The 25,902-nt window shown below is 45.3% G+C and overlaps 2 protein-coding genes across 6 annotated transcripts; one reads left to right on the top strand and one right to left on the bottom strand.

The window, feature by feature from the left end:
- LOC100836848 (probable sugar phosphate/phosphate translocator At1g06470) lies at positions 1–6,741 on the top strand. Of its 2 annotated transcripts, none has more exons than XM_010229725.3 (12): positions 1–640; positions 791–960; positions 1,066–1,151; positions 1,252–1,301; positions 1,999–2,066; positions 2,998–3,098; positions 3,229–3,241; positions 3,848–4,032; positions 4,119–4,205; positions 4,748–4,842; positions 5,549–5,713; positions 6,270–6,741. In XM_010229725.3, exons 1-11 carry the CDS (start codon positions 330–332, stop codon positions 5,676–5,678), a joined length of 1,296 nt encoding a protein of 431 aa, XP_010228027.1. In that variant the 5' UTR covers positions 1–329; the 3' UTR covers positions 5,679–5,713; positions 6,270–6,741. The 2 variants fall into 2 exon arrangements, with proteins under 2 accessions (XP_010228027.1, XP_003564319.1); XM_003564271.4 differs by having other exon boundaries at positions 5–640; positions 6,273–6,741.
- Positions 6,702–21,287, bottom strand: LOC100836720. 4 transcript variants are annotated; one of them, XM_024456827.1, is made up of 6 exons: positions 20,211–21,287; positions 19,696–19,752; positions 19,514–19,612; positions 19,270–19,320; positions 8,583–8,684; positions 6,702–7,105 (listed from the first exon to the last, which is right to left on the bottom strand). In XM_024456827.1, exons 1-6 carry the CDS (start codon positions 21,024–21,026, stop codon positions 7,100–7,102), a joined length of 1,131 nt encoding a protein of 376 aa, XP_024312595.1. In that variant the 5' UTR covers positions 21,027–21,287; the 3' UTR covers positions 6,702–7,099. The 4 variants fall into 4 exon arrangements, with proteins under 4 accessions (XP_024312595.1, XP_024312594.1, XP_010228026.1 ...); XM_024456826.1 differs by having other exon boundaries at positions 19,249–19,320; positions 20,211–21,268; XM_010229724.3 differs by lacking the exon at positions 6,702–7,105 and adding an exon at positions 7,613–8,491 and having other exon boundaries at positions 20,211–21,255.
- Positions 21,288–25,902: the final 4,615 nt, after the last annotated feature.

The following is a 25,902-nucleotide window of genomic DNA, read 5'->3' as shown; positions in this document are numbered from 1 at the left end:
GGCGGCTCCGGCTCGGACCCGAACCGCTGGCGCCTGCCGCACCCGCCAAATCCCACCGTCGTTCGTCCCTCCCTCCCCGGCAGGCAGCAGGTCAGGTGAGGAGAGCAGCCGCGCGCACTCACAGAGGCCCCCCAACGTCTCTCTCCCATCCCCTTCCTCCCTCCCAGATCCCCCGCCTCTCCCCACCGCGGCAGCATTGGCGGCATTTGGCGTCCCGGGACGTCCCCCGCCCCGCCCGGCGCGCGATGCCGGCGCCCGCTTCGTCGTAGGCGGACGACCGGGGGATCTCTCTCTCTCTGCGTGTCGTCGCTGCTGAAGGAGGAGGCGGAATGCCCGAGGCGGACGCGGACGGCGCGGTGGAGGTCGTGTCGCCGCGATCCGGCTACTTCAGGCAGCGGAGCATGCACGCGCCGGCCACGGATCCGGACCGCAAGGCGTTCGACGTCGAGAACCCGCCGGGGACCACCGCCGCAGCCTCCGCCGCCGCGGGGGGAGGAGGAGGAGGGCTCCGGCCCAGCGAGTCCGTCGCCAAGCTCGAGTCGCTCGAGCGGGCCGAGCGCGCCGCGCTGGCGCCGGCCGTCGTGCTCAAGACGGGCTTCTACATCCTCGTCTGGTACACCTTCAGCACCTGCCTCACGCTGTGAGTTCGCTCCTCCTGTTGCTGATACAGCAGCTGCAGCTGTTGCTTCTCCCTACCTCCCTCGCGCCTCCCTCTGGATCTCACCCCTTCTCCGCACCTCTCGCTTGCTGCGGCGGAACTTTTGATTCCGGTTGTTTCGTTGTTGGGTAGATACAATAAGACGCTGCTGGGGGACAAGCTGGGCAAGTTCCCGGCTCCGCTGCTGATGAACACTGTGCACTTCGCGCTGCAGGCGGCGCTCTCCAAGATCATCATGCTGTTCCAGGCCAAGGGGCTGGACGCTGCGGTGGACATGGGGTGGAAGGATTACTTAATGAGAGGTTTGGATCATCAATTGCTCTCTGCCATTTCTCGGTTTAGTTAGGAGAATTTGCTTGTGTGTGTTTTTCTGTTAAATCATGCTTCTGGTTATGCCTTCTCTGCAGTCGTGCCAACTGCTCTGGGAACCGCACTGGACATCAACCTGAGCAACGCTTCTCTAGTCTTCATCTCAGTCACATTCGCTACTATGGTGTGTTACCCGCAAAAGGATTTGCTCCACTTACACTTTTGGTTAACTGAATTCAGCTGGCAGATGGTTAACTAGATTTTTGAATTTTGACCTTTTGCAGTGTAAATCAGCCTCGCCGATTTTTCTTTTGCTATTCGCTTTTACATTTAGGTGAGTGTTCAAATTGGATACTGTTGTAGTATGGCTTCCGCATACCAATGCTGATAAGTTAGTTCTGGCTTTGATGTTAATTCCAGTCACATTGATTATAGTTTGTTCAGCTTGCTTGTTAGTTTTATAGTTAGTTATCCATATAAGCAGATCAGGGCATCTACAACCACTATTTAACATTAACTTGCAACATGATTGGTTGGTGGTGTTATATGTTGTTCCCACTTTTGAAGCCATAAAAAAAGTGTAAAGTGAGTTAATCATATGTAAATCAGTAAAATAGCCATGAACAACCTAAGAAGTACTACCTGAATCCATAACTCCTTTTTTCTTTAACTTGACTTTTAAAATTACAGTAATCTTTTTAAAGTGCCGGTTAGCACACTTCAAAATGTCTCTGCATTTCTTTTCTAACTAAAGAAAATATTTCATGTGTTCGCAACCTACTTGGAATTTACAGGACCTGTAGAACAGTAACTTTGTTTTATCATGTACTCCCTCAGTTCCATAATTCTTGTCTCAAATTTGCCCAAAAATGAATGTATGTATTCATAAAAAGTATCTAGATACATGTAATATTTCGACAAGAATTATGGAACGGAGTGATAGTATGCATTTTTGTCTTGTGCAACCTAGTGTGTTATTGCCACTTCTGCAACATGGATATGCTTCTAAAAGCTGTTTCCTGCTTTACAAGGTTGGAGAGTCCCAGCATCAAGCTTATGGGAATCATAGTTGTCATTTCTATTGGCGTTCTGTTGACAGGTATGGGTTTAAATGCATAGAGGTCTATTATGGTCAGCTGCTAAGTAAACAACCTTTTCAGTACCTGTTAGGTGATTGTTAAGATTGTATTATTATCAGTTTATGGTTTTATTGTATTTTTTTCTGCACTGCTTGAAGCATAAATATTTCGGTGATAAATAAAAATCTCATTTGATAGATAATGAAATATCCTAAGCTGTCTAAGTATAAGGCTCAAGCTAGCAAACATGTTTGTTTATCCTTCAAAGTTGACTGTTGCAGAAACCTATGGTGCCTGCTGTTTATACTTCCTAAAATTATGGAGGAACCTTCCTTGCATGTTTCCACTTTGGTTTATAGCCACATGGTGCATAACTGCATATTATGGTTTCCATTATTATCCACCGATCAATAAACCACTTTCAACTAATTCAGTAGTCACCAGAGATCAGCAAACCCAACTAGATTTTTTGCTCCCCCAAAAGAAACTTTCATTAAAATAGTTGATAAGATAGCAGATGTTGCAACACGGGCAAATTGAATAGAGAACTGAAAGGCTTACTAGTGACGATCAATTTTTTCTTACATTTGGACTACCAAGTTGATTTCAGGGATTTTACATATAGGAGCTCATGGTACAGTTATTTTAGTGAGTCATCTGCCTCCCCAGGTGAAAACTATTTTTCTTCTAGGTAGTACTGATTCAGCGCTGTACTGAGCTGAAGCCTAAAGCTGTTGTGCAGATAATCTGTGGTTGTTAAATACATTCAGCTACATGTATATGTCAAATTCTCCAAATAGTTTCAGTTTTGTATTTCTGTAGTAGATGTAGATCCTCTTCTTGTCTAAGCCAATTTAATTATAGCCTTTCAATCTGCAGTCCGTTTTCAATGCTATAAGGTAATGTGCATTGGACTTACCTACTGTGGTTTAATGATATATTCTTCATCAGTTGCCAAGGAGACCGACTTTGACTTCTGGGGATTCATTTTTGTGACGCTTGCTGCTGTTATGTCAGGATTCCGCTGGTCCATGACTCAGATTCTGTTGCAAGTAAGTGGTTAGCTAATGCTATCCATGTGTTTCGGGAGTATCCATTCTTACATCTTCCATTTTTTCTTGCACACTCCACAGTGCTAATGATTTGTTTTGTCTATGTGCATGTGGATTTTAATATTTCAAGAAAGATAGTTACGGTACGTTATCATTGCTTCCACCCCCCCCCCCCCCCCTCTGATATATGTACCACCAATAAGGGAGGAGTATTAGTTATGTGGACATTTTAGTGCTTCTAGTGCTTAATAATTTGCTCGGCACCTTTTATGCATATCAGCAAAACCATTTATTTCGTTGAGTGGCAATGTTTGGCCTGGGTCGCTCCTGTATCTTCAATGAGAAGCTGGGTCCTTGCAATTCTATCTCTACTGAATGAGAAGACTGAAGGAGAAGATGCATTTGAAAAGTTGGAGCCTTAAAGGTGTTTGGATGAGAGATCTATCCTCTCTTTCCAGAAGTGAGAATCAAGTGGTCAAGCAGTCAAGGACATAATATAATGGAGACCTGAAATTTGTGTAGAATCTAAAGGGTGGCTTCCAAAGCATCAAGAACAGAGCTCCTAATCCATGCATATTAGCTCTAGTTTCTTCTGGATCCATCCCATTTGGCCTGTTAGCTCTAACTCCAGTTTTTTATCTGGAGATCAGTGCTTGGATAAATGTGGGGCCATTGTTATTTAGTGAACATAGCAGTCCTGATTGACTACTAGGTGTTCATTAGCTCAATAATCCATCTTCCTTTGGCAGGCCTGAAAGATCCAATCACCCTGATGAGTCATGTTACCCCAGTGATGGCCATAGCCACAATGGTACTATCTCTCCTATTGGATCCTTGGAGTGATTTTCGGAAGAATGCGTATTTTGATAACCCATGGCATGTCATGCGCAGTTTCTTACTCATGCTAATCGGAGGGAGCTTGGCTTTTTTCATGGTAACAATTGTTTATTTGGTACAGAATGAACTTCTCTGTAAATATCATAAATCATTACATGTCATGATATATTATTCCAACTGCAGGTGTTAACGGAGTATATACTTGTTTCAGCAACCAGTGCTATAACCGTGACGATAGCTGGGGTAGTAAAAGAATCTGTAACCATCTTGGTAATATTAAAAATGCCATTTCCTATAAGATTAGTTCTATATTTACTTGCACATGTATCAGAATCCGAATTGCAGAAGCGCTTTGCGGAGTAAAACCTCTCTATTAGCCGATATTTGTGCGGATACTTCTATTAAGCATTGAGGACACTGACACCTCAACTAAAATAAAATCAGGATAAGATGATGATAAGCAATTAGTAACTCGTGACATAAAAGGGTTATAAATATTGAACCCAAAAATGGAGTCATTCTGTAGTTTGTTCAAAATTTGAGATGCATCAAAACAAATTTTAGCAATAGTTTCTTCATTTGTCGCATGCACTAGTTGAGGCAAGCTATCAGTAGAGGTACACGCAAAAGTCCAACAGCATTTCTGGTGTATGCTTGTCTGCTAAAGCTAGTATGAAGATGGGTACTGTACTTGGTATCATAACCCTAAATATTGGGAAGTGGTTTATATATTGTTCCTAGACTCTTATGATTCAGAACAACATGCTTTCAGGCTGCTGTGCTGAAGGAATTTTTTTACCTTATCCTTTCAGGTTGCAGTATTTTATTTCCACGATGAATTTACTTGGTTGAAAGGGTTTGGTCTCATCACCATTATGGTTGGTGTTAGCTTATTCAATTGGTATAAGTAAGTGACTCTTTCCTATATTATTTGCAAGATTAATTCATGGACAACATGAATGTGATTTCAAAGCCTTTGTTACAAGCTTATGTGTTCTTCTTGGGGATATAATTGAGCAACATGTGTTTGCTGATTCAAGCTAAAGTGCTAAACAAATGAAACTGAAACTTCTTTCTTTAACATTTGATCAAGTTATAATATGCATTTTCGTCTACAATGTAACATTAGATGGCTCTTGTCATGTTTGTTCAAATTTAAAAATGTCACTATTCACAATGGCATAGCACAAATATATTGAACTAGTGAATACTGAAATAAGTTAGCTGCAAAGTTCATCTATTTTGACTAGCTGGATGGTATTAGTTCCATGACTTGCTCTGGCTCAACCGTTTAGCATCTGTTACCTAAGTGCTTGTTTAAAAACCAAGGTACATTGGTCTATTGATATTTAGTCCTTTATACAGCAAAAAAAAATATTTTGATTGTCCAGCATATCCCAAAATAGTTTCACATTCATCTTTAGAATGATCACTTTCTTGATATTGCTGCAAACTGACTACAGGAAATTTGGAGGAAGTTTGTGTGCATTGTAAACTTGCTAACAAACTAGTTAGTGGTGGAACAATTGTTGTACCACATTATCAGGAAGTTAGCTTATTGGTACTATTATTAATCCTTTTCTTGGTGTCATAATATTTATGGCTAATCACAGGTATGAGAAATTCAAAAAGGGTCACATAAATGAGGATGAAGTTAGTTCTTCTTCGTTTAACGGAGATGCCAAATACATTATTCTAGATGACTTGGAATATCAGGATGAGTTTCAGGATGAAGATACATAGCTTTTGGAACGTGGCGACATTTTAACTGTCATCTGGTAAGAAAACCTTGCATGTCTTGTAAAAAAGAACTTGCATGATTGAGCAGATTTGTAGGCACACGCATGCTCCTAGTCCACTTTTGATCAGTGTCCAAGTAAATTAAATTACTGAAGCATAATGAAAATGATTCCATAGCTTTTTTGTACTATTCATGGATGCATAAACAAAACTGTTCACCCTCATACAGTCGTACTCTTCTGAGTCTGGAAGCGGTGAAATTGAAAGGTGGAAGAGGGAGTTTTTTTTGGTATCTAATATGCCCATATTCTCTAGTCTGTGCTAGTATCTAGATTTTGAGCATCAATACTAGAAAAATAGACTCATGTCTGATAAGAAATAACTCGGATCAAATACCATTTTGACGTGTGCTGGAATCCAGCTGTCATTTCCATGCCAAGTAATGCAGCATCTAGATTTAATGCTTGCCATTTGGGAGTATCATTCCTGGGCTGTGGCAATAGTGTTTGTCAAGCTTATTCAGCTCTTGCACTTTTTCTCACTATTGGTTCTTTTCCATGACAAATGTGCTCAACTTAACCAATCCGATTTTAGCAGGATCGTTGATGCCTTGAGATTGAGAGCATGCATGCCTGCTTGTTGAAATAAGTCATAGAGGTTTTCCACCGAAGACATTCAGACAGAAACGCAAGCAATCTGGAGCTTAATCCACATCATATCCAGGATGGATGCGTCATTTTCTCATCTACGACTGAATAGCCACTCGAACTTCAGTATCACAGTGCAAGCTAACTTCATCGGAAAATTTTGAGGATCAGCAGCTGGTACAAATCGGTGTGCTTGTTCATAATGGGAGTTGATGGCATCGGGTGTTTTTCTTTTCATTTTGAGTGAGCGAGACATGCACATATTCATTAAACATCCACATTTTTGGTGCCTAGGTATAGAACAAATTGTAAGAGCGACCACACATACCAATCTGTGTTGTTCCCTTGAAAGTTAGGGAAAGCTTCTGGCTGTTTGTAATTTGTAAAACCAATCAAAGGAGTTGTTCTTCCCAACTGTACCTTGTACCATTGCAGTTTGTATTGTAACTAGGTTTCATCGCTCTTGTTGAAAGAAGAAAAGGAGAAACCATTTCGATCGTCTATTTTCTACAGTACTTGATACTGATACAAAGATTTTCTACAATACTTAATACTGATACAAAGAAAAGAGAAGCTGTTACTGTTGACACGCTTTTAAAACTGTAAGGTGGAAACCGCACCACAAAATGTAAGCCTTTCGTTGGGATGAGAGACCAAATTGCATTTCATTCTAAAACAGGAAAGGAAATGCTCGCCCGCCTTCTATCAGTTGGCTGAGGTAGCTACCCGGGAACTATTTCTCCAACTCATGTCCATACAGCAGCACAATCTCAACTATCAACTCTGCACTCCAGAAAACACGCAGTATCAGGAAATACTGATATCATCGGGAACTATGCTGGTAAGCAACCACAGGTACCAGCTTTGAAAAATGCTAGGATGATTTGAGAGTGCATCTGCACGGTAGGAAAAAACATGCTTCCAAGTTCAGAAAATTTCTACTCGTACATCGTGGGATGATATTTCACCCTGCAAATTTTGTAAAGATCGTGCTTCATCCCATGGTATGTGTCTATTAATTTTCTTCGAAACTTTTGAAGTATGCATTTTTGAAAGAAAGAAAAATAAAACAATCTTCAACAGGACAGCCCAATCTAGGTATTTCCATCTTAGATGTACTCCAGCACTCCCGGATTTGGAATATCCTAGAAGACTTAGTCCAGAACTGCAGATGAGGCTGGGGACATCACGCTGGCTGAGATGCACTTTCTCAATTGACATTCTTTATTTTGTATGAGCAAGATGTAAAAAATATGTATGTTCACATACAGTACAAAAAATATGTTTGTATGTTAAAAGACATTGTATTACACAGTATTTTTAAATTAAAAGACTATTACACACGGTTCAACAATGCAAAATACAACATAATGTCTGAAATGAAACAATATACTGCCCAAGATAATGTAAAAAGAAAATATACAAGTACGCACACCATAGCAAGGAGTGGCAGTGGTATGCTCCTTGGCATTACGGTGGACGAAAATTTCGACGGTTCAACAATGCAAAATACAACATAATGTCTGAAATGAAACAATATACTGCCCAAGATAATGTAAAAAGAAAATATACAAGCACGCACACCATAGCAGGGAGTGGCAGTGGTATGCTCCTTGGCATCACGGAGGACGAAAATTTCGCCGGTTCAACAATGCAAAATACAACATAATGTCTGAAATGAAACAATATACTGCCCAAGATAATGTAAAAAGAAAATATACAAGTACGCACACCATAGCGAGGAGTCGCAGTGGTATGCTCCTTGGCATTACGGAGGATGAAAATTTCGACGGCGGAGTACAAGCTGTCGATGTTGATGGGGCCCGATCCAGTTGTGAAAGAGTTAGGGTGGCCGGATCAGGTGGCAGCAGGGGTCAGGGCCATAAACATGTGGCGCGGGTTGGATGGTTGGAGCCGGCGGTTGTGGGGTTAGGTTGGCCAGCAGAAATGAGCCATTGCTATTGTGGACCTTGTGGTGGTGTTATGGCCTGTCCATGGTTGTCCCAGTCCCGTCAGTCGCTAGATGCAAAATGGCCAGGCTAAGACTTGGGGTTGGAGTGGCTGAGCCAGTGGAGTGTCACAAATTGGCACCAAGTGAGTGGCTTCTCCCTGTGTGTTAATCTAGATCTCCATTCTTGATGTCCAGATGGCATGGGTGCAGGAGTACACCTAAGGTGGTGATTGCACACAAAATGCTCAAGTGAAACTGATGGATTTCAAGCATAGTGATCAGCTACAAGTTAGGATGGCAATAATATACCTTTGGTGAATCCATTGGGTTGTTTCCCAGGTTAGCACTATCATCTCCTCCAGTTCTAACAACATTGTTAGCATGCTCCCCATTCTCTGTGGCAGCTTCTTCCTGCATGCCAAAAGTATAGTTACCAAAAGAAAACAATCATGTTGATACAAATGTTAAGGCTGTGGACACATTTGATAAATTGTTTCCTAGCTTGATAATACAAAGAGGACAATACACCCACGGTCCTAATATTATTCCGGGTGTCAAGTTAGTCCTAATTTTATGAAACTGCATATTTGGGTCCCTATTTTAATTAAGTTGTACAACATAGGTGCCACTTGTGTGAACTGCGCGTCTCTGGATTATGCAAAGGAACCCCTCACGAGTAGGTAAACCTCACTCCCACCCCATCCAAAATTTCCCCAATCGTTCTTGTCACACCCCAATTTTCAAAAACGGAAAAACTTATTTTTAATAAAATGGAAGTTGGTGTTTTTAAAAAACTTTGTTTGACTTCGTTTGGAAATTTGGCTTTTATTGGAGTTCATTGGGATCAATGCCTTTTTGTCGAATAGAAAGTCATTTCAAAGATTTATCAAAGTTGCTGCCTTCCTCTATGCCTCACGCCGTCCCAAAGCCATTTCACTGCGCTGACCCCTCTGTTACTTCCATCTCTATCCGCCCCTTCTTTCTTTCTATTGCCGTCGAGCGGCTCGACGACGCATCATCCCCGCCTGGTAAACTCTGGAACCTTCTCGTTTCTACCCTATTCCTTTGTTTGTAAGCCTCCTCCATCACCCCTGGTTTCATGGTCTGAGCTTCGCCACGGCCACCGTGGACCTAGTGCACGGTGCACCAGCTCCTAGCTATTTAAGCCGCTCACAAGCTTCTCTGAGCCACTCGAACCACTCTTCCACCTCTCAATTCCACTCCCGAGCCCTCTTTTGGCCACCTTGTGTTCTTCCTCAGCAACATGGAGGTAACCGCCGCGATATTTTAGTCAATGGCGATGGACCCTCACGTCCTGTCTTCGATTCCTTCCACCTAGAGCATATAATGGACCCCACGAAGCTTTCCCGCATCTTTGTTGCAGACTCTGAGCCCTCTGGTGTTCCTGTGTCGACCGCAGCTGCCGAGGCGCTATCGCCCGTCGCCGACAGCCACGTTCGAGCAATGTTTACCATCCAAGGAGGCCACCAAAAGACTCGCAACGACCCCTGGATCTTCTCTGCCCCTCAAAGGGCACTCCATTCCCTCCGGCGAGCCCCCTCATCCTACTTCGCCGTCAACATCTATTTCCACAGCATGTTCCTTCATCGTCGTGGTCCGACACGCGTGCTAGGAGGTCCTCATTGACTCCATGGTTCGACCTCTAGCCCCGCAGGCCATCGTCGAGCCACCGGTCGCCTGGCGAGAGCCCGACTGGCTCCGTTGCCTCCCCCCCGCAGAATGCATGTCAGACTTTTCTAACACTAGCTAAGCCAGTGAGTCACTAACGACATGGGCCTACTAATCAGGTCCGTAATATCTCGCACTTGTCTTGGTTTCCACTTTCCTTGCGCCTTCTGCGATGCGCCTTCAACGTCATATCCTTCCCGAGCCTTCTGTCCAATGGACGTTCGCCTGATTCTAAAGAGGTGAACACTTCCCCACCCTCATGTTCACTCCTTAAATCAAAGAAACAAACACCAATAACTTTACACTAGAAAAACTCTAGTGCCAAACAAGACCTTAGGAGTGATAGACACTGATCATGCCCTTGTAAGTGGGACTAACATGCTTAGCTAATGTATATTGGCTTAGCCCCGCATAAGAAAAAGCACGGATGAGAGTCGTATACCACTCCATACAAAACTTGGGAGTTTGATAAAACATTGGGAGCCATTTATTATCCAAGGAATGTCCATTTATTGTCCAAGGAATGTTTTCCAAATTTGGTGAGAATTTTGTTAAATAAAATGGAGGTTTTGGAACTAGAGATTCGGGCAAGTGAAGAGGAGTTTGTTATAACCCTATCAATCGATGGGAATCGCCTGAATTAATCGCCCGAATCAATTAAGTCCAAATCCACGTAACCTGGCATTTTCGTACTACAACATCACCCCTATATGGGATGGGGTTTGATCTAGTACTGTACTTTTGTACTTCATTTGGTGCTAACCTAGGACCTCAACTCAACGTGACGTGGGATTGTTAGTACATAGGTACATTCCTCGATAGGGCCTCCCTTTTTGTAAAGGGTTAATTGGATCTATGCCACTCTCTATTCCACCAGTTGGAGATATGCCATTACAAATACTTTACTTGGAGAAATGCCACCCTAACTTTCTTATACCTCTGCCATTTTGTCCAATACCAGCACGTGTATTGTCCAAATACGTATAGACATAGCTCTATACGAACAGTTTTTTGTCCCAATCCCAAGTCAAACAGTTCTATTCCTCTTATCCCCCACACGCTCCTCATATCCTGTTCCCAACTGTACTGCTGAACGTATATTGTAGACATAGGCATATAATTTTTTGAACCTTTATGGTGCCTGGAAGACTCGAACGTACTGAGGAACGTTGTAAATAGGGTTATTATGGTAAATATTGTTGTACACGCTGAAATACATGTATTTTATGAACAGTTATTGGTCTTAAGTGGACAGAATGGCATTGATAGAGGTATAAGAAAATTAGAGTGGCATTTCTCCAAGTCAAGTTTTTGTAATGGCATATCTCCAGCCGGTGGAATAGACAGTGGCATAGATCAAATTAACCCTTTTGTAAATGGGGTTGCTAGACACAACAAATGGCCCCTCATTGAAAATGTAGTACACACAAAAATTGACTACAAATGGGTGTGGCCTGCATTCCTGTTGGCATTTCCTAGTATCTACCCAACCTTGAGGGGGATAACCCATCATGTAGGTTCCTATGTTAGCACTAGGTGGAAGAAAAGTCTTGTACGATAGCTCCAACCACGAGCAAGGCCAGCATGATGACCTTATTGTATCATGTGGGTGAAGTTGTACAACCTCTACAAAGTGTTAAATCTACTCGAATAGTTGTGTCCACACTCAAGGACGGGCTCAGCCATGCTACATTGGGTCAGCTTCTGGTTTCAAAGGTTCACGAAGGCTTTTGAAAATGATGGACCACTTGGGAGTGTTGCATGGGAAGGGAGAAGAAAAAGATTTCGGTGTGTTTGTACCACCGAGAGTTTGGAACATGTCCGCACATGTTCTTTAGCAATGTGTTCATGTTTGCACATGAATCTTTGACATATCATGTCTGCGCATGATTAATTGAAATTATGTTCATGTCTGCGTATGAACTCTTGACCTTATGATCATGCACACACATGAGTTGAACCTTAGATCATGTCTGCACATGATTTCGTTATTATTACATGTTACTTACTAGAACTGTTTTTAAAATCTACCATGTTTAACTACCTATTTACAATCTACTTATGATATTGTGAAATAAACATGTCTTTACGCAATTCTATGAACCTAGATTAAAGCATTCCTTTGGACTGAGTTATGCATGTATACATATGTTATCTTCCTTGGGATGCTTGCGAGTACATTCAATGAGCTGGATTGTTGATGTGGCCAGACCTAGAAGACGATCAAGACTTCACCAACAGATATGATGGTAAGTGCAAGAACTAGGGCGAAACCCCTGTCAGGTGCCAGTTGGGTTGGCATCCCGTTGGGCTTTGAAGTTTTGGATTGGTGTTTCCTTTGCAAGATTTTGGTGTGAACTCTAGATCCTCGTCATCATGGCATATTTACATGTAAGTATTTAATTAGTTGTGGATGCTCATTATGTTACCAAGTCGATCTATGCATACTAGATTACTGATCATGAGACGAATACAACATACACAGATGGGGCTCTTGGTCGTTCGACCTGTATCCCCATAGACATGGTATTAGAGCCATCCTGATTGTAGGTTGACCCTAGTTAGAGTGGATGTTAGATTAAGGACTATTTTAAGCTTATAGATTATGTTGGTGTTCTGTACCGGCAGTATTTGCTTCAGGGTAGCACACGGCCAAGGATCACCGATGGTAACACCCAAACACGGATTTATACAGGTTCAGGCCCTCGATGTGAGGTAATACCCTACACCTGTTTGTGGCTGCTTGTGAGTACAGAGGTGTTCGAGCAACTCGAGGATAATGTCCTTCGAGGTTGCTCGGATCTGTGAGTACAGAGGTGGGTTGTTGAGATATGTTATCTCCTATCGTTGTTCTAGTCTAGAAGATGAACTTGGGGAAGAAAACTCTGTGCCTGGGGATTTTCCCTCCCCTGGCTTACATAATATGATTCGGATGAGGGTTATAGCTAGGCGGGCAGTTACAAGGTAAGATTCCCTCGGGCTAAAAGACTAGCCTACCGCTAAAATATCCTGAGGTTATCTTGGTTGCTACTCCAACTTGGTGCGGGGCCCCTCAGCGGGACACCTCCTAGAGTCTTGAACCACCCCATGTTTGATGGACCGGGTTAGGCCCTCATGGGAATGCCCAAGTCCCATGACTTCGTCAAATTATTTTGTGAGAACTATAAGCATCCCTTCTCTCTTTTATCTCTCCTAGCTTTCTTATCTTTCCTCCCATAATCTCGGCAAAATGAAATGATTTACCCACTTGCTCATCCCCTTTTCAAAACTCTTAAGACCAACTTCAGAAGCAAGAGTTCTAAGAAGTCTGTTCAGCACCAGTGCATCCTACTCCCACTTCTCAACTCTACTCAAGAGGCTTACGCCGAAGAGTTACAAGAATGAAGTCAAGTCATCATGCGAAGCTACCAACTACAAGACACCACACACATTACAAGACGTTGTATAGCTCTTCGTTTCTCTTAAACCAATATGAATGGCATTATAAACGAAGAGCTGTCTTGGTCCAAGTGCACAAATCTATATGAGCTCTGTAAGGAATGGAGGGAGTACCTCGAAAGATCGTCTCTAAAGTTCGCAACCACAAACAAATGGAGTAGAACCAAGATATCTTCCCCACCTTACATCTAGACTTGAGTTGGAAACAAGTTGCATACCTATGACCACTTGGAGCAAGATTAGTTGGCACAACAAGGAAGATGGTTAGAACTCATCAAGAGTTATGATCTTGGTATTCAATATTACCTAGTAAAGTAAACATGTAGCTGATGCGACTACTGACTTTATTACCGGATTTTCATCCTCAAACCCAAAACCCAGGACACGACTCCACATGGGTCATGTTGGACAGATTGACCAAAGATACCTACTTCGTACCGGCAAAGACAACCGACCATAGAGATGAATAGGTTAGCCTATAGACTGCAAGGTCTGCTAGGAGTACCCAAGAGGATTGATTTGGATCAAGGAACTCAGTTGCCTTAAGATTTTTGAGAAACCTCTTTGCATCTAGCAATTACTTGACCCGGAGATGTAAATACATTGAAAAGAATGTCATAAGTTTGAGTGTTGGTTATATAAACCCCATTTGTTTTCTCCACATCCAACAATAGTCGAGCGAGTCTTCCAAGGCCGCCATTTGAGCCACTGAAGGAAGTACAAAGCATGTTATAGTGGGACTGAACCCACAAAAAAATAAATTTTGGACCAAATGCATCCCAAAGAAAATCAATACACGAATATTTGACTCCCAACCAAGATAGAAGATCTACGCTAACCTGGTCGCTCTAATGAAGACCTTAACCTGGAGAAGATGTCTACTTCTGAGTGGCACGTACCACTCCTGGAGATTACAAATCGGCCACCTCAAAGATCCGCGCCAAGATACCGGCCTTTTCATATCTTGAAAGGAGAAGAACAGAGACCTATCTACTAGCTAGATGATCATAAACCACTTTGAACCGCCCTAACTTAGATAGTAACGCAAGGACCTCAACCAGCAAGTCAACCACACCGACACAAGACCTTTCAAGTATACCTAGGCATGGGTGGCCCGGCCAGACCAGCCAATGCCCGAGCGGGGCTAGGGCTCAGCCCGAAAGCTCGAAATGAATAAAAAAAAGTGATATTTTATCTAAAAGTCAGGTATAAAATAGACTTTATCCCAAATGATTATTTAAAGAAAAAACAAAACAAAGGTTTTACTGGGCCTCGGGCCAGGCCCGAGCAGGTTTTGCTATCGGGCTTTACGAAGCCCAGCCCAAAAGCCGGCACGGTCCGACGAATGCCCAGGCATACCTTCAAGCTTATCGCCAAAAGAGGAAGCACTACCTCTCAACAGGTGTTGCACTGCTTGCAAAATGTTTGCCACAAACACGCCTAGGGAGTGTCCCCAAGGATTCTGTTAATCCCACGCTCAATGACTACCCAAGTATCGAAGCATTGACCTTCGTGGAGACATTATCTACCGAGAGGACCCAATACACATGTTGGATGAGAAAAAAATACGATGACTGAAGGCACACAATCAAATTCTACAAAGTCCCAATGGAGAAATCACACAGAGTCGGTAGCCGTCTTCAAACCAAGTACCCCTATCTCTATTGTCTCCAGAATCTCAGGGAGGAGATTCTTTTAAGGGAGATAGGTTTGTCACACCCCAAATTTTCATAATCAGAAAAACTTGTTATAGTAAACACGGAAGTTAGCGTACTCCCTCCTTTTCACAAAGGTTGGCGTATTTGGTTTCGTTAAGACAAGGCTTTGACAAAGAATTACTCTATTAATATGTACTCTCTCCAATCCATAACAAGTGTCGCTGATTTAGTACAACTTTGTAATAAACTTGTACTAAATCAACGACACTTATTATGTATCGGAGGGAGTAACTTATACAATACGAAATCATGATTATTAGCAAGAACTTTTAAAGATGAATCCATTGATATAAATTTCATGTATGAATAAACACATATTAATAGAATTATCATTGGTCAAACCGTTGTCTTAACAAAACCAAATACACCAACCTTTGTCAAAAGGATGGAGTATTTAAAAAAGTTTGTCTGAGTTCATTTAAAAAAATGACTTTTACTAGAGTTCATTGGGAGCAAATGCCTTTTTGTGGAATTGGAAACCATTTAAAAGATAAATAAATAAATAATAAATTGAAACCTTCATAAACCCAATCTCTCTCATCTATCTTGTCTTAATATCATCAAGAGATGAGGATTAAACCCCAAAAAGTGTATTTATCAAAATCCAATTTCCAATCTCTAAATTCAAATAAAATGAAAAACTAATCCACTAATTTGGCAAAAATTCAAGGTCGAGCCTATTTATAACTTGCAGTGGCCAAACCTAATACTCTGTGTTAAATACTCCCTCCATTTCATAAAGGATGGCGTATTTGGTTTCGTTAAGACAGGGCTTTGATCAAGAATTGATGTGTTTTTAAAGTACAAAATTTATATAAATAGATACGTCTTCAAAAGTTCTTATTCATAATAGTGGTTTCCTATCTAAACATTACATATTACTAAAGTAATTATTGGTCAAAGTCTTAGCTTAGGGAAATCAAATACACCAACCTTTGTAAAAATGAGGCAGTAAATATTATAACAATTACTGCCATGCTTTTAAAAAATAAGCCAAAACAATGTTTTATCTTTTTATCTAAAATTTTCTATTTCCAACATTCCCTAAGAATATTTGAATTATTTTTGAAAAAATTGTAAATAAAAAAATCAACTTCATTTCAAAATTTTAGAGCAGGTTTAAATTCAAGATTTGGCCAGATTTGTGTTTCAACTGTTTTCAAACTTTTTGAAACCAGAAAAATGTGAGACCACCATTTGAATCGCCTCAACACCCTGAATCAAAATATGCATTTCATAGTAGAATCCGAGCGTTGAGGGGGATAGCCCATCGTGTATGTTCCTATGTTAGCACCGGGTGTAAGGAAAGTCTTGTAACATACGTCAAACCTCATACGTTCCGTAAAAAGAGCATGGCCGACATGATGAGCTTATCAGATCTTGTGGGTAAAGCACTACAACCTCTACGAAGTGCGAAATCTATTCGAATAGCCATTTCCAAGCTCAAGAACGGGCTCAGCCAAGCCTCACAAGGTTAGCTTCTAGTTTCAAAAGATATAAAACAATTTTCAAAATGATGCATCAGTTGGGAGTGTTCCATGGGAAGGGAGAAGATTTTTGGTGTATTTGTGCCACCAGTAGTTCGGAACATGTCTGCACATGTTTTTTAGCAAATTTTTCATGTCTAGTCATGAACCTTTGACATTACGATCAATATCATGTCTGCACATTATCCCTTGAAATTATGTTCATGTTTGTGCATGAAATCTTGACCTTACGATCATGTCCGCACATGATGTTGAATCTTAGATCATGTTTGCACATGATCTACTTTACATTATTACAAGTCCGTCCCACATTAAGTGTCGAAATATTACATGTATCTAGACGTATTTTAGTATATAGATACGTCCATTTTTAGACAAATTTGAGTCACTTAATATGGGACGGAGGGAGTACTTACTAGTACTACAATTTTTAAAATTGCATACTACTCCCTCCATTCCTTCATATAAGGTGTATTAAGTTTCGTTAAGACAAAGCTTTGACCAGAATTACTCTATTAATATGTGGCTTGTAAGATACGAAACCACAATTATCATGAAGTACTTTTGATAACGAATCTAGCGGTACTAATTTCATGTCATATAAACCACATCTTAATATAGTAATTTGTGGTCAAAGCCTTGTCTTCGTGAAACCTTATATGCTTCCTAACATGGAACGGAGGGAGTACACACCGAACCAAAAAGGCTCCGACAGTACATGTTTACAATCTACTTATGATATTGCAAAATAAACATGACTTTATGCAATTCTATGAACATATATTAGAGCTATTTCTTTGCACTAAGTTATGCATGTATAAATATTGAATTTGTTATCTTCCTTGGGATGCTAGCAAGCACAATTCAATAACATGGCTCACTGATCTTGCCAGACCTGGAAGAAGATCAAGACTTCACCAACAGATATGACAACAACTGCAAGAACTAGGGTACAACGCCAGTCGGGTACCAGTTGGTATGGCATCCTGTTGGGCTTTAAAGTTTTGGGCTAGTGTTTCCTCTACAAGACTGGTGTTTCAACGCTACCAAGCTATAACTCTAGATCCTCGACATCATGGCATATTTATATGTAGGTACTTATTTAGTTATGGGATATCCATTCTATTACCAAGTCGATCCGTGTGTACTAGCTTACTGATCATAAGACTAGTACAACACACACGGATGGGGCTCTTTGGTCCACACCCCGTAGTTTCTCTGCATGGTGGCAACTGGCCGACAATACCTAATGACACGACTTTGACAACGGCAATACGAGGATGGATGGCGACGAGTGCCCGCAACCAATTGGCGAGGGGAACCTGCAGATGGCCCCTGCACATCAACTCCTCGACGATCCTCCTCCTTTGTTAGGTAAGGATCCTGACTGTACTGTACTCCTAGGTTTTGATTTTGTGATTTTTCTTCACGTAGGTTGCACTGGATGATTGGTTGAGAGTACTCTCTGGTTGATGGATTCTATATAGAATGCATCCTCTATTAAAGCTCCACTTGGAGATTTGTCCACTGTGAGTCCATTGTGGCAATCTTGCTCTATTAAATTTCCTTCCTCTTGTGTGCCAATGCTTGCTTGATTGAGTGTATTTGTATTTTTTCATGGGACCACTTTACAAGCTACTCTCCGTAGAGATGGACTACCAACGTGTCCATGGTCAATGTGCCACGCGGATAGTCAACACCTGTCAAAGGAGTTTAGGACCAATGCTATACAAATTAATTAAATTAGGGATCCAGATATGCAGTTTCATGAAATTAGGACTAACTTGACATCTCCAGAATAATATTACGATTGTGGGTGTATTTTACTCTAACTAAAAAGCACATAAATCACATGTTATCACTTTGTAAGAGAAATCTTGATCGAAATCACTACACCTAGTTGGACTATTTATATAGAATGTTTAGTGCATATTTTAATTGAATAAAAGAACCAATTCCTAACTCTAGAACACCACAAGAATGAAGACTAAAATGCACCCGCGATCCTACTATTATTGAGGAGGTGTCAGCTTAGTCCTAAATTTATGAAAATGCATATAATAGTGCCCCACGACGCCTCACCGCGAAGCGTCCAACGCCGCCGCCGCCTCCGCTCCGGCGAGCTGGTCTCGTCGACATCGTCGTCGCGAGCTCCCCGGTTTGAGACCAGACGTACAATAGCTAGCTGGAGTAATTGTCTCGATACTAGATGGGAAAGGATGAGAGGGGGCAGACTGGCATCTGTTATGCTCTGCGGGCCCCCTAACCGATGTGAATCGGGTCAGTGTGCCACGTAGGCAGGTCAAACGCGACAGAACCAGCTTAGGACTGTCATGACCAACTTAACATAAAAGTGGAACCCAAACGTGCATTTTCATAATTTTAGGACTAAGTTTACACCTCCTCAATAATAGTAGGACCGCGGGTGCATTTTACTCCAAGTACGAAATAGTCACGAAGAAAGTTTCATCAGATTAGATGCAGTGCTGCTGCAGTTTCACTATTTCAGGTCAGCTATATGTTCAAATGTATTTGTGATTAGCAAGATTCTTGTCAAAGGTGAGTTTCCACAAAAAAGATGTTATTAAAAATCAGTTTTCCTGTTACTCAGCCTTACTATAAGGAACCAATATCAGTACTGACCTCCTGGACAGTTTTACAGACCTCTTTAGGTATGTCTTCGGAGCTCGGTGGGTCTATATCGTCTGTATCCTCCTGCATAAGACAATAAAGCTACTCCCTTTAATTCCATATATGAAGTGCCGCGATGAAATTTTATCCCTCAACCATCAAAGGAAATTGATTGGAAAAACATAGAAGGTAGGAAAACCTTCGATAAGGAAATACTACTGAAGTAGTGCAGCATATTAGACTTGAACTTATACAGCCAATTATCGCCGACACAAACCTTTTCAGCAGATCCTATACCCTTCTCTTGTTCATGAACCTCGCCAGCATTGTCATTAATTGATGGGACGCACTTCCCTGTGTCAATGACAACATCCTTCTGAAAGCAACAACAAAATCAGGTCAGAACCAACCAAGTAACAATCTCATCATCAATCAGTAATGATTTAGCATGTTGCACACCTTCACTGCTTCCCCATCACTCAAGGGGACAGCATTGTTCCGAGTATCAATATCCTCCTGAAATCAACAACCATATCAGAATTACAGACAGTAGTCTCTTAAGCGATCAATGGAGTCTCAACAAGTTTGCAAGCCAACGTTACATCCTCAGCACTCAAGGAAGCATTCTTCCCTGAACCAACAGCCAACCCAGATTAAGTAACCAGCAATGTCACTACTCGCGGAGCTATGTGGAGCATGCCAATTTTTTGTTAATTACTAACTTTCGGTTAATTTGGTATAAATGGCCCCTGCAGCTTTAGATCCATGCATGCAATAGGCCTTTCCCCCTCCCCGGACAGTTCTGTCAAGCTCCGCCACTGAACCTCACCAACCAACAGTGTTACGATAACCATTTAACAAGACACACACCTCCGCTGCATCGTCGTCACTCTCTCCAGTATGAACATTCTCCCGAGATCAACAATTAAATCGGACTAGCAAAAAATCTGAGCAGCAATGAACAAGCTAAAAACCTTTATCTCATGGGCAGCGGCGCCATCGCCATCAAGCGCCTGGCCGAGGGTGCCGCGGGGGTCGGTGACAATACTGGGCAGCCTCTCCATGTCCCAGCCGAGCACACGGCAGAGGGCGGCGGTGAGCGCGCGGTGTGCCCGCGGCCTCCCACAGCGCTTGGCGCCGTGCGCATGATGCACGAGGCCAAGGCAGCCATGGAACTTCCTGCACTTGCCCTTCCTCGCCTTCTTCCCGGCGCACCCCATGCACAGGAACTCCCCATCCTCACACCTCCTCTCGTAGTAGCCCCGCAGCGCCGCGTCCCGCTCGAACAGCCCCATGAAGAACCGCGCCGCCTCCTCCTCCTCCTCCTCGTCATCCGATTCAGAATCAGACCCCTCTTCGTCGTCGCGCGAGGCGTGCCTGGAGAAGAACTCATCCGCGGCGCGAAGGGCAGCCTGCTGCGCGAGAGATCCCGGCGAAGGCGGCGGCGACTGCCGGGCGGGGGAGGAGGAAGCCACGGCCCAGCGAGAGGCGGGGGAGGCGGGCGGAGAGGGCGGGAGGGGCCACGCGGAGCCGGGGTCCTCGGGCTCCGGGGGGTGCTCCAGCTTGCGGCGCTGCCGCCGCTCGGCGCGGATGCGGGTTGCGATGGATCCCCCGGGCACGCGGGCAGGCGGGGCGGGAGCGGAGTCCGGCGGCGGGCCTTGGCGCCAGAGGGAGTGGAGGTATAGCACCTCCTCGCCGAGGACGCGGTCGCGGTCGCGGTCGCTGTAAGGAGGGGCCATGGCGGCGCGAGCTGCTGCGCGTCGACTTGGGCCTGGGTGTCGGTGCGTCATGGAAGCAGTTCCCCGTAATGGGCGTGCGGCGCCGACGAGAGGAGGATCCGGGGAGGCGGCTCCCGCTGGAGCGGAATGGCCGTGGTTCTACGCACGGCGCGTGGCGGCGGCGGCGGCGGCGGCGGGGTTTCGGCTGCGGGAAGGGGGAAATCAGACGGCGCTCGATTCGGCTTCTGCGTTTGAGTAAATTTGCTTGCCTCGGATCGTTTGAGTAAATCAAGTTCTTAACAGGATTTCATTTGGCTGGACCTGAAATCTGGATTTAAAAATCATGTTTGGCTGTTTCTAGAATGGGAGGCAATTTCAGAAAAATAATTGTTTGGGGCGGAGGGTGTATGAAATTTCATATTGAATTCTTGCACGCAATTCCGTGCTAGCATAATAAGTTGATTTCTTGATAAACTTTCATAATCTTACTTACACTTATGTCATCTTTCCTTAGAATTCACACTTCTGCACTAAATTAGGAGCCAATCCTAAGTAGATACGGTGACGCCAAAAACAAAGGCCATGATTATATGATGTTGGGGTTAAGGGCATCTCGGCAATGGCCAAAGATAGCCATTTGTCTGTATTTCTCTGGGGACAAAAAATTTCATCCAACGAGACTTCCCAAACGCTAGCCATTGGTCCGTGTTTTTGTTTTCGAGGACAATTAGAGTAAGGGGTGCCAACGCTCGATGGTACAAGTGCGGGTATAAAAGTAGGACGTGTATGCCGGCCTTATAACGAAAGTCGCCGTACACTTGGACAAGTTGACACGTCGATATTTTTTCAATAGGTTCGGTCAACCCTGCAGGCACGACTTAATCCTATGTTAGGAAAGCCTTCGAGGGGGTTGTTAGCCAGGTGCTTGGGCCGAGCGGATCTTTCCAAGTCACCTTTAGCAAGAGATTCGTCGGGGCCGCCTCATACTTGGACTGAACGCGTCTTTCCAAGTATCGATGTTAGGATACCCTCGGAACTCTAACCCAACCCCTTCTCCTTTGAGCCCGTGCTAACCAAGGTTAGCTCGGAGCCTCGAAACTAGAGTCCCATAGAAGGCTTCCTCGAGGCCGGTCGACTTTCAGTCGAGAGCGGCGCTCGAGAGCGAACCTTAGAGGGAGCACTCTAGCCTTCTCCCCTTGAGTTTATTCAAGTTGAGAGTGAATGATACATGCCCCCATGGGGGAGGGTTTTATAGCCTAGAGGTCCATGACAAAAGACCATAGCTACCCTTTAGGGAGAGGAAAAAGTGAGAGCAAAATGGTAAAAGTAGCTACTTGGTCCATATCTTTTGTGTGCATCATGTGGGGGAAAGTGAATGTTGGTCTATGGTCCACCATGGACCAAAAGCCTCATCCCCACACCTTTCTTGTCCCCTACTTTATCCCATTTCACCCTTTGACCATGGCATGAGAGAGTTAACTTGTTGACTTGCCTTCCCTTGCCACGTAGAATTGATTGCGTCACGCGGGCATCTTGACTCACGCTTGGGAAATGTTGACTTAGTCGTCGCCACGTAGGATTTACGGCCCGGCCCATATAAGGGTTTTATTTTACCACAACAGTAGCCCCCTTGAGCTGGAGGCATTGAGAATGCCTTCGGGTCAACCTTTGATGCGAGACCCTTGAGTCATTTTCTTGTATTTGTGATGGTGTCTTCGATTTAAAAAAGGTACTTGAAGACGACTTTGAATGGGAGGAATTCCCTGGCAAGCTTCCTTGTGAGAAACAGAGGTACCTGGCAATTTTCCTGCGAAGAATAGGAGCCTTGGAGGTGTCTTGGGGAAATTCCATGCCTACGGTGATTTTCTCCGCGAGAAATCGAGTTTCGGGGGTATTTTAGCAAAAACCGGGACCCTAGGGGCCTCTCTGCGAGAAATCCGGCGTCCCGGAGGACTTTTTTGCAAAAATCAGGGGGCCTGGCGGCCTCCCCGAAATTTCCGAGGTCTTATTGGCAATTTTCCCAAAATCCTGGGCTTTTTGCAAATCTCCTCGAACCCAGCCCACCGCGTGGGCCCGCTGGGCCGGCCTTCCGCGCGTGCAGGCGCGAGCTGGGCCGCCTTCGGGGGCGTTTCTCAGTTTTTTTTTGCGGACCGTCTTCCTGGGCCGCGACTCAGTCAGGGCCCGATATCGGTTCGGGTTTATGTCGCCAGATCGAACGGCGGACGAGGGCTGCTCGCCCTAGATCCGACGGCGGTCGGGCGTCTTCTTCTCTCGTACGGGGAAGAGACCGTTTGGTCTTGCCTCCCTTTTGCAGACGACCATGTCGTCACCGGGGATGACGCCGGCGAGGCGAGGACGCGGGGGCTCGGGCTTGGGGCGCCCCTCTTTGGCCAGGCGGTCTCCTTTAGGACAAAGGGGATGCTTCCCCTTCCTATTTCTCCCTTCCCTTGTCTTGTTCCTTGGTGGGAAGGACGGCGAGGTGTCGCCACACCATTAGTCCGCCCCGGTGGCCTATAAAATGGAGACCTTGGGTATTGTGAAGCTTCACACCATACTCGTTTGGCTTGCCCGGTGCCAAAGACGCGTTCGGCGGCATCTGGCACTCCTTCGAGAGCTTGGTGTAGTAGGGAGCTCCGCAGGGGCATTAGCCACTTCCTAGAAGCAACGGAGGTCACGTTGGTCGTCGAGGCACAGCCGCGAAAGCTTTACATTGTGGAGTCTTCGTGGGGTCGTGGAGCACGCTCGCGGCCGCTCGGAGAGAGGTGTCGATCATGTGAAGGTGAGGGGAGCCTCATTACGTGGTCTTGATGCCTTTGGCCACCGGGGAACCTTGCGGGATTTTGGTCGAACACCCTCGGTGCACCAAGTGGGCGACATGGCAGGGGTGTGTGCCGCGAGGTTGCGGGCGCGGTCACGGCGTGTCGAGGTGTGGGCGCGGCGCCGCACAGATTGGGCCTGATCATGGGCGCGCCGCGGTGTTTCTTGGCCAAGGTGCAGGCGCGGCTCGGCATGGTGTGGGCGCGGACATGGCGCAACAAGGAGCGGGCGCGGCGCGAGCGTGGCGCGGGAATGGCTTGTCGTCAGTGCGCGCGAGGCAAGGCGCGAGCGCGGCCCGGGAATGCGACGGCATGGCGTAGGCGCGGGCGCGGGCGCGAGCGCGGCATGCATGCATTTCGCCGAACACCCTGTGGGTGAGGACGGCGGTTCCCCTGCTGCCTCCTCCTTTTTTTTTGAGTTGATGGGCCGGAAGGAAAGTGGGCCTGCGGCCCCACGAGCTTCCGCCTTCCTCTTTTTTTGCTGAGTATAGATGGGCCGAAAAACAAGCGGGCCGGCAGCTAGGCGGCTTTCGGCCTTCCCTTTCCTTGTGCGGGCGGAGGGTTTCGGCCTAAGGACCTTGGCTCCTTTCCCTTTTTTTTTGTTTTTGCGTGGATGGGCCGAAAAGCGAGTGGGCCTGCGGCCCTAGGAGCTTCGGCCTCTTTCCTTTCTTCTTTTTTTGTAGCGGCGCAGGATGGAGGCTTCGGCCCAAGGAGCTTACCTCCCTTTCCTTTGCCGATTCCTTTCGGAATTTTAGCACATTTTGCTAATTCTTGGCGGATCTTTTTGCAGGTGAGATGGGGGGACCCGATGTTGAGCGTCCGGCCGGTGAGCCGTCGAGAGGGTCTTCCAAGGGGTCTAGAGCGCACCTTGTGGCGAACCGACCGTCGCGGAATAAGAAGGTCTCCTTCCGCCCTCGTGGCGGTCCTCCCCCGGTCCCGACGGGCCGGTGGACGTCGGAGGTTGGGCGCACGACCACCTTCTTCCTTTTCGATGAGCCCCCAGGGACTTGCTCAGCTGGAGGAGGCAGGATACTTCCCCAGGGGGGACGGTATCTTGCCTGATAGCGAGGAGGTTAGGCTCGACCAGCGGCGACGTCCGGGATGCATCATGGCATTTTCGGCCTGGTTTCACAACGGCCTGTGTATGCCCATTCACTCCTTCTTGCTGGAATTCCTGGAGACGTATGGGCTCAGCTTCACCCGTCGACGATCGTGAGGTTGAACATTTTCAGGTGGCTGTGTGAGATGGCGCTTCACGAGGAGACTTCATGGAGGAGATGGTGATGGCGGGGCGCTTTATGATGAGTAGTCATCCGAGGTCCGAGATTAGGATCCCTCGATCTTTCCGTCCTCCACAGCTTGTCACCGCACGTGGGTGCCACTCCTCTTCCCCTCGCACTTTGATTGTTTTTCCCTTGTGAAGGTACTTCACAATTTTGGCTTGTCTTTTTAGCGACGTTTTCCGAGGAGAGGGTGGCATTGTGGGCTGCGCAGCTGATAGGTCCGTATGGCGGACCGGAGCACCGCGACTACGAGACCAAGATCAGCGAGGGGGATTCCACAACATCATCGCGAAGTGCTTCGGGAAGATTGTGCCGATGCGATAGGACCCAAAGCTTGGTTGCCTTCTCCGAGTGGGTGATTGCTACTCCCGCTTGGCTACACCGTCGATGTTGGCGGTTGGGTCCAAGTTGCGGGACTCTTGCGGGAAGGCGAAGGTGGGAACGGCGATGCTGGGACCGGCGGTGCCTGTCGCGCCGGTCCCCAAGATACCTCGCCCGTCGAGTGGATGCAAGAGGAAAGCTCCCCCGACTCCTTCTCCTTCTCTTGACTACGCCCCGGCGGATTTGGCGGATCCCGTCGTGGGTGAGTCGAGGTCCCCCCTGAGAGTGACCTTGAACCTGCACATGAAGGGGAAGATTGGACTTGAGCAAGTTCTTCCTCCTTCAAGCCACGAGGTTGAGGCTTTCACTCGCGAGACGGGGCTTCAGCTTCGGAGCGACTCAGTGGTGGAGTTGTCGACCAGAGCCAGCGGTGCGGGCGTCCATGTGTTCTCCATTGGTCATGAGCGTCCCGAGGAGGATGCTCCTACCTCGGGTGAGTGCCCTTCTCTTTGGTCATGTCATTCTTTT

The sequence above is a fragment of the Brachypodium distachyon genome, chromosome 1, assembly GCF_000005505.3.
Source record: "Brachypodium distachyon strain Bd21 chromosome 1, Brachypodium_distachyon_v3.0, whole genome shotgun sequence".
NCBI classification, from domain to species: domain Eukaryota; kingdom Viridiplantae; phylum Streptophyta; class Magnoliopsida; order Poales; family Poaceae; genus Brachypodium; species Brachypodium distachyon.
The sequence above is the reverse complement of the archived record's forward strand: the minus strand, read 5'-3'. Positions and strand labels throughout refer to the sequence as shown.